At 37.7% G+C, this 13,458-nt stretch overlaps 2 protein-coding genes across 2 annotated transcripts; both read right to left on the bottom strand.

Annotated features, from left to right (window-relative positions):
* Nucleotides 1-822: 822 nt before the first annotated feature.
* LOC145497636 (uncharacterized) lies at nt 823-3,418 on the bottom strand. Its single transcript, XM_081477457.1, has one exon. It carries the CDS (start codon nt 3,012-3,014, stop codon nt 2,001-2,003), a length of 1,014 nt encoding a protein of 337 aa, XP_081333583.1. The 5' UTR covers nt 3,015-3,418; the 3' UTR covers nt 823-2,000.
* A 5,936-nt stretch (nt 3,419-9,354) lies between these two features.
* On the bottom strand, nt 9,355-13,362 carry LOC145496721 (cytochrome c oxidase assembly factor 5-like). Its single transcript, XM_081476457.1, has 3 exons — nt 13,247-13,362; nt 12,284-12,385; nt 9,355-10,758 (listed from the first exon to the last, which is right to left on the bottom strand). The coding sequence occupies exons 1-3, from the start codon at nt 13,352-13,354 to the stop codon at nt 10,717-10,719; spliced, it is 252 nt and encodes an 83-aa protein (XP_081332583.1). The 5' UTR covers nt 13,355-13,362; the 3' UTR covers nt 9,355-10,716.
* Between the last annotated feature and the right edge of the window lie 96 nt (nt 13,363-13,458).

Below are 13,458 nucleotides of genomic sequence, written 5' to 3'. Positions count from 1 at the left end.
AACTTTATTTTCGTATCAAGTGCGCAGCAAAAACAACAAACAGCAAATAACCCAGCAAAAAATACATGCTAACGGGCAGTCACTTGACTTTGACAAAAGTTAACGACATACTCGATTTTTGAGTGGTGAAGAACTGCGAACACCTGCCAAAGTCTGTTCTCTGAAAGCTAAAATACCCGACACAAACACACAATTTATTCAGCTTAGAAATGACAGCACCCTTGAGCTGAAAGCTTTGACAAGATGCAAATGGGACACGGTTTTAATTTTGGTATACTGCTAAAATTCAATTTGCAACAGAATAACGCGCGAACTCGCCTGCGGACAGTCGTGTGCGAATATTTGCTAAAAACGCGGGCTATTATTTTCTGCTCGTCCATTTAGTTTAAATCTTTTTCAACCATCATCTCTCGTTGCCCGAAGCGCCGAGTTATTTTTAACCACAAAATTATCATCCAGCTAAAAGTCTACGATGCATTGTCTTAATTCAATGATGTCTACTAGTTTTAGCGATAAACACAAACCATCGTGGTACCATAATTTCTTAAACTGCAGAAATAGTTTTGACAGTTCAGTTTCATCGAGTGCCTGGCGTTATTTTGGGAGAATTTTAATAACATATCTTCCAATTAACTACAGACCATCTATTGAAAGAGAAAGCGATAACATACGACGCATAAAAAAATTGACGATTTGAAGATAAAATCTTTTCCCCGTTCTTACAATTTTAAGCCTCTGCATGCACGAAAAAACAACGCTTTTAGAATGTTTTACTTTGTCTCTAGAAAGAGCATTTTCCTTGTTTCTTTCTCTCAACTGGACCTAAACTGCGCGCAAAAGGTGAACTTGTTAATAAAAACCATGTAATGAAAAATTGATGAGACAGGCCTTTTTACATCTCCACCTCGTGGTATGATAACTCTGTTTAGCGAATTGTTTTGATTTCCTTTTGTTCGGATAAACCTCCTAATCGCTTCTGCCGCTTGAAAGATTAAAGAAATAGCATTCTTAATGTCACAAATAATTTTGAGCGTTTATTTTCCTTAAAGAAACAAAATACCGTATTTATTTTGGGACAATCGTGTGCGCGTTTGAAAACTGCTTTAAACCTTGCGGTTGGGCAAATGGCATACTCCTTAAAAAATAATTACGGCTCTGAAAAAAGCTTAAACAAAGCAGTGATAAACTTGTGATGGCCATTTGATAAGACATGTCTGTGTTCGCAAGCAGCTGTACACATGCCGCAGCCAAACTGCGTCTCCAAAATTTGTGCGAATTCACTTTTATTTGGATATCAAAATATCAAACACAGCACGCACAAAAGGTCTCCATTGTCAAACTGGCCCGGTTACGCAAGAGGAACACTGAAGAAAAAAATCTTGTTTCGTTGTTTAAGTTTAATATATTCTTCAAATATTAAATACAGAGCTACAAGTGAGCTTAATAGAGGTAAAATTGCAACTAGTGTTATTTTTTAATATTCTCTCTGGTCAGAGAAAATGCTAAAATTGGTTCCTTGTTGTGGATTTCTAATTTTTCTTGCCGATCAAACATCATCTCAAAATTATAGATATTGAAATTTTCTAACAAAATTATGCTTTTACGCACGGATCTAACATAAAGTTCAATATTTCGAGTCAGAACATTGGAGAGGTCTTCTTAAAAGGTTATAAACTGGGTATGAGTGAGAAAAATACGTTTAAATTATTTCACATGTAATACGCAAATACAGAAGTCTTAATGCGTCAAGGAAATGACAGTTGTCGAGCTTCTAGCGAAGCTAACAGTCAAATTTGACAACCAAAGCAACGTACAGAACTTTCCAATTCCGATATTGCCAAAGTCTTTCGTAATAATTTACAAATTAGTAAAACACTTTTTAAGTGGCGGCAAAATGGAATATCGTCTACAATTTATTGAAATTATTAAAATTGCTCCTAGCACGCGCGTTATGCTAAAAACAGTGTTCCAAGTCCTAACCGAGAATGTTTCGTTTGGTTTTACGAGAGAATATTGTAACCATTTTCGAAATAACTCGCCCGAGTTTGGTTTGCCGCGCTCCATTTAGATGCCGAAAAACCATAATTTCCCCCATAACAGGTAGATGCGTGGGTCGCCTGCCTTTGACTGTAATTTTGCTGCATGTTACAGGCAATGTCATTAACAGTGTGTGAAGTTGCGTAGCTTCTTACGGAAGGGGCTCTAAAATCTTCCGCTTTCGCGGAATTGTCGAACGAAAACGGTACGCGCTGTTCGAAAAATTCGTCCATAGATGCGAGATTATTTTCTGATTCGTCCGAGTACGGTGAATACGGATCCACTGAGGAACTGCCATCAGATAAACTGGCAGGGCGACTTGAATTGTTCGACGCACAATCGCTCTCTTCCGACCAACGCTCAATGAAATCGTCCAACTCGGGACGAAGCCAATCTAGCATTTCAAGTTCAGAGCGCTGCAAATCGTTGTTCGTGAAACTTGCGGTTGGGTGGCGAGTTGCTTGCACAGATTGACGCGATACTTTGGCTGACGATGGCTCGCTCCAAAACGACTCGGGGAGATTTCGTTTTCTAAGTGGTTGCGAAGGCGTAGAAAAAATCTCTTCGGGAAACCTCGCATCGCTTATTCGCTGCTTCCGCTTTATGTCTCTTGTCTTTCCCTTCCCTTGTTCGTGATTAAATGCAGGCGTATTGATTTCTAGCGCTTGTAACTTTTCGGCGCGGTTTTCCTTGGAGTTTTTGGTTGAAGATCGTTCCCCGGAAGAGTTCTGTTGCTGTCCCGGTTTTAAAACATGGTCGAGTACCTCGCCGTGGCTCATCCAAGAACTCTCGTAAGACATCGTACATGTTGTAGAAGATGCCTTGCCTTTGAGCTGGCGTTGAAGGTACTTTCGATGGTTCACTTTTCTCTTCGGTTTGACTGGCTTGTCCAGAGCAAATTTCAAGGTGTTGGTCGCATTGCTGACAAAATTGAGCAACGAGATTGTCGTTGTGTTTTCCTCGGCAGAATTCTTCATCTTGTGTTCTTCCGCTCCTTCCCTGCAGTTGCGATGTATGGTAAAGTACAACGGTGTCCAGAAATCAAACTCTTAAATTGTTTGTGTTTAGTGATCAAACAAGCATTAGCCCTTTGCCCATTTGCCTGCGATCTTCGCTGAGGTCACCAGATCAGTGGCGAGAAGAAATAGCAATTCGAGAATTAAACCGAGGAAATGTGGTGTACTCCGGCGTTACCGCAGCTTAAATGGCTTCTAATAAGCCAAACAGCTGTTGACTTCGTGCCAAAGGGCCTTTTAACTAAGCGAGCGTATTTTTTCCCACTCGTGGGAGGAGTGAGTAAAAACGTGTCTATTATTCACTTCTTTTTTTTTACTATGTGATACGGGAAATTATCAGCACGCCATTGGTCAGTTATTTGTCAATAGCTTTTAAACACGACTGAAGCCTTAAACCTCTCATTTATATGTCAAAACAACTGTGTCTTGGATTGAAATTACCTCAATAGCTAATAAGTCGACCAACATTATCATAAATTACCATTTTTCAAATCAAAACATTTGTTTTAACTTCCCAAAACTGTTTAAAATACGTTTGATGAATATGAGGGCAAATTTTTATAAGGCTGTCCTATCACACTTCAATCTGAAGTCGGTTCTTTCTGATAACAATCAACTTCCTCATTTTCTGTATTTCCCAGCTGTACTTCTTACGCATAAAAGCGACTCGGTGAAGACTTTTATAACATCACGTAATTTTTCCCAATTATATTTAAGAGAAGAGACTGGGTTTATTTAGCGATTTTCTGTTTTTCTTTCGATAAAAACACTATCTAGTATCTTGGGATTCGGTGTTCCACATTGTTGTCACTGCAGTCACTTGCGAGTCTTGCATCGACTAAACGAAACCCTCACAATTTATCTCCGAGTTAAAAATGCTCTACAAAGGCAATTGACATTTAACTCGACGAATCGCTTTGTCTGCTGTCCGAATATCATTGGACAGTATGTTTACTTTAACTTTTAATTCTAGACAGAGTTATTAAATGGCCATTAACAGCAAGACGTCGGCCAGTACTGCACAAAGCAAGTGCTTAATATATTCACGCGCGCTCGTCGAAATGATTAAAATGCCTGCACGAGATCGGGTGAGATGCTTTCTTTTAGCTGTGGGTGTATATTTGGACCTGTGGTTAACACTTTAAAGTTCGTTTTTACTCTTTTTTCGTCTTACCAGGTTGTTGGTTTGCGTTCATGCAGTTAGTTCACTGCTCTTTCGCCGGACCTCGCTACCATCTTAACGGTCTCTAAGTAACATAATATCAAACACTCAGTTTTTGAATTAAAAGGCAAACGACGTTTTACCGAAATTTCATCTTATTGAAACAAAAAACCAAAAGCAATATTTCCATCAGTCGAGCTTTAATCTTATTGTTTCCAGTTTAAAGGTGACGCAAGGAAAGGCAAAACAATTCTTTATGGCCGACATGCATGTTTTTCAACTCACGAATTTCGATGAATTTTTTTATGTCTGAAAAACGGTTTTAGGTCAAGAATGATAGAATTGTCAGAATGCATAAATCTAGCAGTGAAGTATTTAGCTATTAGAGAGACTTTTTGGCGTCTTATTGAGAGAAAAACATTTCTACTGTCAGAAACATCTGTTGGGAAAATGAATTGGCAACCTGTCTAAGGTTTTGAGCAGTGATCATAAATTATGTCTTAATGGCCTAAAACGTCTCAGCTTCGTTGTCTATTTTAATTACAGTTTTTTCTTAAATTTTATGGGGAAAAATGTCTGAAGATTATAACCAGTAAAATTTGGGAAACCCTTTGAAGGCCGGGTTTTGCTATGAGTTTTCAGCCACTGAAACAATCTGATCAAAAATTTCATACAGGTATGAAAAAAGTATTGGTCAGTTTGAAGACGGAATAAATCATTTTTTATTTGAATTAGATGCGTCGAGTCTTTTCAAAAGAGCAGCACTATGTTTTAGGTGAAAACGAGACATGTTCACTGATCTAATCCTAAAACACAAAAGAAAAGAAGCCAATATCTAACGCTTGTCATTTGCTCGATTTGACTGACAAGACGGTCTTACTTCATCCCAGCTCGACAAAAGCAAAGCAATTTCTGTTCTACCTTTTAAGCAGAGAATAACGTCTCCCGCCCAGATAATTTGTTGTTTATAACATCGCCGACGGATGTCAAAAAGTCTGTTTAAACCTGGTGTATTCTATTGTCAGTGTGTGTTAAGATTATTTTTCCCACAAACTGCGAAATTTTACGCAGTATTAAAATTCGGCTGATGGTTAATGCCGTCTCCAAAAAAAAACTCTCGTATGTATGAAACGCTTGCTTGCAGAAAAAGTTGAGTGTGGTTGGAAATTTTCCCTAAAGGCAAGCCGTCCATTAGGGCTTTACATAAATATCCGGATATTTTTTGGGATATTTAGAATTTTCCGCGATAGTTAGAAAATATTAAGATATTTAGAAAATTTGGGGATATTTAGAATTATTCGTAGCTTTTTGTGGCTTAGTCCTCTGTTTTCCTCGCTATTCCCTCGAAACAAGACTTAGTTTTATGCCAGAAACAATCCAGCTCAGCGATTTCCCACTCAAAAAATGTATTGGATATCACTAATAGCGCTGAAGGAACAAATTTAAAAAATGGCGGATGCTCGTAACATCGAAGCGCCTGAATCTTCTTCCTCAACTCAACTGTCACTGCAAGAAATTGTAAAAATTTCGGCCTGAGTGATTCAAAATCGGTACATTTTTACGACAAAAATGAGATATTTAGCGGGTTTTTCGAGATATTTAGAAAATTTTTGATTATTTATTTAGGAGATTTTTTGAGAATTTCCGCAAAGATATCTAGGCGAACGTGATATCTGAGGAAAGGCCTACGGCGTCCATACATAAAAATTCACACTTGACAGATGTAAAATAACGCATACACGCACGCTAACTGAAGGTAGTTAGTTAATAATTCGCAATAACGCAAAGGTCTCAGTTGTTTGTGACTCATATAATAATTTGAAATCAAAATTTAAATGTTTTGGAATTTTTCACTGTTCTGTAAAGCGGTGATGAAAATTCGGCATGCTCTATGGTAAAATGACTGTCAAAATGCAAATTTAACTTGTAAAATATAATTGCAGGACGTACGCCCAACTTCCCTTTCTCTCCTACAAAAGACCTATTTTAACGTTGCACGACGACCAAAAGGAAGTGTGAGTCTAAAATAACTTCTATTACGACTACTTATAATTTGAATTCTATGACATTTGCAACGATGACGAACTGAACACAATTAGAGATTTAAATATGGATTCTCAACCTTTGATACGGACAAGCAACTTTATTTTTCGTCCAGCTAAAACATGTTATATTGATAGGGCCTGACACAAGGTTAATTCTCTAAAATTTAATTATTTGTTCGCTCAGCTGAACCTTGTCTTTTGTTATAACGGAGACATAAGCAATTTTTTTGATTAATTTCGATCATTTGCCAAGTTTAATCAACGTCCTTGACAAGTGTCGAGTTGTTTCTGTTTGGCTAGGTCGGCGGACAAGCCGCGGAAAACTTTCAAGGGCTTATACGCTCGAAATGAAAATTCGCCATGGTTAGTGCTCGTCTTATTGTGAAATATAAAGCAAAACAGAACTATAATATTCCTAAGCAATTTTGTAGTAATTTCTTGTCACAAATTGTCCCAGGCGAGAAGAAAATACTACCACTAAAGCAAATAGCCTAGGGGACAGGGGTAAACTTTTCACTTCCTTGAGAAAATAAACGTAATTTGCGCGCCCCTCACTGAATTCCTTTCCCCGCAAGATGACAGCTACGGCTACTACGCATCGAGAGGGTGTTTCCTCAGGGCGTACTTCTACGAGCACGTTTCACGGATCCTGAAAAAGTTTTCGTTTTTCAAATGAAAAATGGCCCGTCGTGTCAATGGAAATTTGTTCTCCCGCTCACACACGAGAAGGACATCAATTTGTTGAAGGAATTTTTTTCAAGGAAAACTCATGCGTGGGGCTGAAAATCTGCTGTATTTTTACAGTTCTCACTTGCGAATGTAAAATTCTATAAGTCGTTTTGAACCGCAAGAATGACGGAAAACTACTGATGGTAAATTTTCGTTTGTTCAGCATCGTTCACATTTTCCGCGACAATTTGCAATTCTATACACCATTCAGCAAATCACATACATTTACTCTAAAAATACTTGTTGTCTTGATTGGAGCATCAAAATTTGAAAACTCTTTTTGACGCCGAAAGATCGCATAAATTATTGTCAACTTTTGTTAAAGTTCATGGCAAATAAACGCGTGCGACTTTTAGGTGTTTTAGTGACTTAAAATTTTGACAGGTATTTAAACGTGCTAACGGTTAGGTCCCGTCTACATTACGCCGGAGAAATTTAAAAACAGCGTTTTCACTCTGAAGACGCATCAAATGTTTTCCGTCCACACTACGCTGGAGGAAGTTAAGAACGCAACAATAACGGGTCATTTTGGATTTGTGTTTGAGGAAAACTCGGGCAGGGAAATCACGTGATTATCGTGACGTCATCGTTTGAAGAGCGTTTTCGAAAAGCTCTGTTTTCGTGACGGATTAGTGTGGACGGTAGGCCTAACCGTAGAAGTAAAGCTGCGTTTTCAAATTTCTCCGGCGTAGTGTGAACGCTGCCTAAACATACTTGTTATATTTCTCAGTTACTACGCGTATTGTGATTGGTCAAAATTTGAAAACTCTTTTTGACGCCAATATAACGTTCATGTCAAATAAACGTGTAAAACTTTTAGTTTACTTAAAATTTTGACATGTCTTAAAACGTGCTAACGACTTAGCAACTAATTCGAATTAAGTCGTTTTGCTTGTGACCTACGTCAGTTATTTAAAGCCGTTCCACGTGACTTGAATCATTCGACACATATCTTACTATCCTCTTCGTCTCGGTCCGTACTATAAGTTACAATTCCTCGTTTTTTCGCTTCGATTCATAAATAAATTGTGGGGAAAAACAACTCGGTTCGTAACTTACTCTCGAATCGGTCAGTAAGAGGTATTTACAGTTTATCTGGGCGCCTTGTGAATGAAAAACGTACCTCAGTTTGCCGTATACATTTCGGTGGTTTTTGTCCTGCTTTGTCGTTTATTCTCGGCTTTATACGTCAACATCGCATTTGGGCGCGGGTGTTATTAAAAGAAGAATACAAAAGCAAAGACCGACACAACGTAGGATGATTTTTTTGAAGGTGTACTATATTTCGGCTGGCCAAACCAGCCTTCTTCAGGTACAATGAAAATTTTACATTGGGACGTATTTTTATGTACCTGAAGAAGGCTGGTTTGGCCAGCCGAAATATAGTACACCTTCAAAAAATCATTCTACGTTGTGTCAGTTTTTGCTTTTGTATTCTTCATTTTATATGTAAAGCCGATTAGATCACTATTGATCCAACGTATACCAGCAGGATCATCGTTCCGGTCGCTTGCTTAAACATTTTATAGTTATTAAAAGGGTTTTTCAAGCTCGCACTTTCGTGGATAATGGCTCAGTACCTCGGCCGGTCTTGGAAAAAGTTCTACGTTACGTTTACGGGAAAGAACTTGCTCAGAAAATTAGTTTGATATCTACACCTAATCGTATCTTTTTGGTACGCTTCGGAGGATTATCAGGCTAGTTTGATCGAACCCACGGTTCGATGACTACGTCACTCAACGGTACCCATGGTGAGACCAAACGAGCCAGATAAGCCGCCGAAACGCACCAAACAGGTACGATTAGGTATTTACCGAACCCAAATTCTGCCAAGTGAGCATGATATCAAAGCTTTATCAGGTCAGTGACTTGATATCGCGGAATATCAGGACAGTAGATGTGGCTTCTGATTGGATAATTGCGAATTTAGTTACGGTAATGCAGAAAAGGGGCGACCTGTACCGTTTACAAGCTTCTTTGTATTTGGCCAATCGAAGCAATAGGTGAACAACACGAGCAATATCCCTGGCCCTAAGAACAAAAGAGGTACAAATTAACGAGAACGAATCAAAATAGAGCTAAAAAAAGACAGGTGCAGGTCAACTGGCGAGAAAGCCAGTCAAATTTAATCACGCCAATCACGAAAATAGCGGAAAAAAACCTCCGAAAGTATCCAAGAGTTGGTTGATTAAAATTGAGATATTTTTAGTCGTTAGTTGTTTCTTCGGTTGCTTCAAAATTCGTATGCATTTTTAGCTTTCCTGATAGGCTAAGAAGTTGGTAAAATCAGTCCGAAAGAATGTAAAACGTTTGAAAGAATTATAAAGCAATAACAGTAGATTTACGTCTGGTCCAGCAAAGACAATTTTACCAAGGTAAATAGTTGTCTTTTTATTTAATGAAAGTGTACTTCATAATTTACAAAATTTGTTTCATTATATTTAAGTGTGTTTTATCAGACTCCCCTGAAGGTTTTTCAAACCAGAAAAAGAAAGAACATTTTTACTGTGAACATTATTAAAAACAAATAAAGTGGCAAGGTAAACAGTTGCCTTTTCGTTTATTGCAAGTGTACTTTATTGCAAAATTTGTTTCATTGATTGAAGTTACACTCCACACACTATTCAGACTTTGAAACACATTCCTCTTAATCTTCAATTACAAATCTTATATTATATTACAATACGTCTTATCAGACTACCCTGGAGGTTTTTTAGATCACAAAACGAACATTTTTTACTGCTAGCTGAGTACAAATAGCATTTCAAAAACAAAATAAAGTAATACAGTCGAACCTCTCCATACGGACACCTCTCAAATACGGACAGTACAAAATTCTCATAAATTTCCTCTAAAATTCTCATATATTTCCTCTAAAAAAACCTCTATAATACAGACCCTCTCTAAAACGGACAACGGACACCAAATCTTGGTCCTGGCCTAGGGAGCAAATTCATACAAATTTAAACTCTTTATTACAGACAATCCAAGGAGCAGGTGTTGATAATTTGCAGTATGTACCATTTCCTGTCGGCGGTTACACAAATATTGACACTAATTGATACCAATACCAAAACATGTCAAAATGTTCAAAATGTCTCTTTTGGGCCTGATTTAAATTACTAAACAATCTAAACTGTCAGTGGAGACTTGAAAGTGACGTCATCATACTGACCTCTGCAATATGGACACCTCTCTTATACGGACACTTTGCTCTGTCCCTTCAGGGCCCGTATTAGGGAGGTTCGACGGTACTTTAAAACAAAGTTTGAATGTTCTGGTAAGTTATTCAAAGGATGGATGGCGTTATCCACTGGATAAATCACTATCCAGAGAATGGAGTAGTTTGTCTTGACAACATTTATCCACTAGATAGCAATTTATCTGTTTTATAGCCTTAGCCACATTCTGAACAACTGGGGCTGGGTCACACAACTGTTTGTAGTCTCATAGGCATGCAATACGTGCAAAGAGCTGCGTAACTCCTAGTAGTTTTTTGAACGTATTGTAAGTAGATGATGATAGCAATTTTTCACCAGACTATTTCTTACTATAAAGCTCGCAAACTAATCTAACAAATGTACCTTTTTACAAAATATTTATTAGAACAATAATATTACACTATGTCGTATGGCAAACATTGTTAATGATGTTGGAAGGTAGCTGGGCATTTAATCTGTAACATCAACTTGCCAATGCAAAGGACACCACCTTTAGCAGTCAACTCTCAGTAACCCTTTCTTCCCCTGAAACGGGTGCGAAAATCCAGCTACAAAGAAAAGAAAGAAAGGTTGAACCCTTTCAGAACTGTTAAGTGATATCATTAATTACTGCAACCATGATGCAGTTGCGCTGAAACCAACAAGAGACAAGGTACAAAATCCTTTAACAGAAATAAATCTACATGCAACCATGACGAATAAATTTTGTAGTTATAAAAAAATAAATTTTCAGCAGTGAGGAATATAAAATTATTTGTAGCCATGAAGAATAAATTTTCAGCCACAAGGAGTATATTTGAAACATGAGGAGAAATTTGTAGCCATGTAGAATAAATTTTTAGCCATGCAGAATAAATTTGTAGCCATGCAGAATAAATTTGTAGCCATGCAGAATAAATTTGTAGCCATGCAGAATAAATTTGTTGCCATGCAGAATAAATTTTCAGCCTGGAGGAATAAATTTGTAGCCAAACGGAATAAATTTGTAGCCATGCAGAATAAATTTGTAGCCATGTAGAATAAATTTGTAGCCAAGCGGAATAAATTCGTAACCAAGCAGAATAAATTTGTAGCCAAGCAGAATAACTTTGTAGCCAAGTGGAATAAATTTATAGCCATACAGAATAAATTTGTAGCCATGCAGAATAAATTTGTTGCCATGCAGAATAAATTTTCAGCCATGAGGAATAAATTTGTAGCCATGTGGAATAAATTTGAGTCAAGTGGTCAGGGTTGGAGCACTGGCCATGTTTTTCATGTTGTATTCTTAGGCAAGGCACAATTTTTAAACTTCCTCTCTCCACCTGTAAAGAGAGTAAATCTAAACTGTTAAGGGAACAGGGAGGGACTCCCATGTGGTAGGGCTGGGGAAGTTAGTCCAAAAATTTGGATAAGACCCTAAAGGAGACATTTCTGGTTGTTATTTATGCTAAATTGGTCTTGACCACCAATGCAATGCAGTAGGAAACTACTTTTAATTTCTTCACATGCAAACCTTCATGATACCATGATGGTTAAGAATACTGACTATCCACCCAAACATACCAACTGATATCAAAATCTGCAATGAACAAATCCCTAAGGAGAAGACAAGCATCCCCTGCCCCCAGTCAGCATGTTATCTCCAGTCCGCAGTCTACAGTCTGCAGTCTACATTTTACACTGACAGGCCAGGAACCAAAATTCCCTGGGGGAGGGAGGGGGACTACCATATAAAAAGGAGGGGGGAGCTTGTCGTACCTTTTAGGGGTTCAAAAGGTGGGTTTGGTACCTCTCAGCATGTTAAGCCTAAAAAGGTCGACAGGAGTAGCTTTCATGGTACCTTTTGGGATATTGAGACAAAAAAAGTCAACATCATTCACTGTGTTGTTTGAGAATTGATATCTCTTAGGGGTGAAAAAATTTCAAGCCACACCCACAAAACAGGATCTAATTTCTGATGAGCACCCCTTTTCGTTTTTGTCAAGGATTCCCCCTCTGGGCAGAATTCCCACCAAAATGTGCAAAAGGCTGACAAAAAAAATGAAATATTGACCTGAACAATGATGTCAGTAGGGGATGTTACTATCTTACCAATGATCTTTTGCACTCAAAGAAGGCATGCTGAACACCTCTGCACTTTTCATCAACACCTTCTGCATTTGCATGTAAACAACTTTCCGGTTTGATCCCATGCTGCGTAAAACAATAAAAGAGTTGGAAAATAATACTAAACAAACAGAGGTTATGCCAGTTAAGGTTGTTTCAAGAAGTGGTTCTGTTAAAGTAGGTAGCAATCATCAGAGATGCTTTCCATTTGTATAGAAAAATCACTTTTTCTGATGGAAAACCAAATGGAATGGGCCCTTCCAATGGGAATTGTTTGGAAATTTGGAATACCTTCAGAGATATTTCACTGCACTCATTTTTAGCGGATATTTGGAAAGTCACTGTACCATTTGCATTTTCACACTTCCGTGGGAAATGAAATGGATCAGTCCTTTCCACTTTTTCTCACTGATCACCAAATATAAACTTTATTGTGAATATTTTGTAAATCGTGTGATGCGTTAAAAACAAAACAAAAAATTTTCAAATATAGGAATCAATAATTACAAATCAATGAAAAACAATAGAAATCAATGAAAATCTAAAACCAGTCAACATCATGACTTTGATTCTATTGACTTCCAAAATAAATCAGTTACTCAGTTAATTTCATTACTATTGATTGTTACTGATTATTGATTATATTTGATTGGTACATCTCGTCGAAATGAGTTAACAGCGTCTTGTTTGAGAGTACAAAAACATGCAAATAAGCACACAAAATGATCCGTTTACCTTTTTAGGCAGGTCATTTTTTTCCAAATCTTACAAAAAAATTTAAAGAAGAACTAAGAGAACTGCAAACACAATGATCTGCAAATCTACATTTCAGATTTAAAAACTAGTACAGTTCAAGTGCAGAATAATTTGTACATTTTACAGCTTGGTGTACATTTGCCCCTCAACACTAAATACATGCTAAATAGCGTGTATTCACTTAAATTTTACCTTTTTAACACAGTCACTTTCTAAAATACATTCCTTTAGCTCCTTTCTTAGCCCACTACAAGGAGCACGAGGCTTTTGATCTTCGATATTTTCCTCGTCCAATTCCATGTTTTGCTAGTCCGCCATCTTGGTTTTGTTTGTGTTGCCTCTGACTGACGGCGTGCAGGCGCAGTAAATACTTCGAGCGTCGAGTTCTGGGAAATGTCACGGTT

The sequence above is a fragment of the Orbicella franksi genome, chromosome 9 (assembly GCF_964199315.1).
Source record: "Orbicella franksi chromosome 9, jaOrbFran1.1, whole genome shotgun sequence".
Lineage (NCBI taxonomy): Eukaryota > Metazoa > Cnidaria > Anthozoa > Scleractinia > Merulinidae > Orbicella > Orbicella franksi.
Note: the sequence above shows the minus strand (reverse complement) of the source record. Positions and strands in the feature narration are given on the sequence as shown.

Coding starts and splice junctions, on each gene's coding strand:
- LOC145496721 (XM_081476457.1), bottom strand. CDS start 13,354: ATGGAATTGGACGAGGAAAATATCGAAGATCAAAAGCCTCGTGCTCCT. Junction 12,386..13,246: donor AAAGTGACTGTGTTAAAAAG/GTAAAATTTAAG, acceptor TGTTTTACGCAG/CATGGGATCAAACCGGAAAG. Junction 10,759..12,283: donor TTGAGTGCAAAAGATCATTG/GTAAGATAGTAA, acceptor TTTTCTTTGTAG/CTGGATTTTCGCACCCGTTT.
- LOC145497636 (XM_081477457.1), bottom strand. CDS start 3,014: ATGAAGAATTCTGCCGAGGAAAACACAACGACAATCTCGTTGCTCAAT.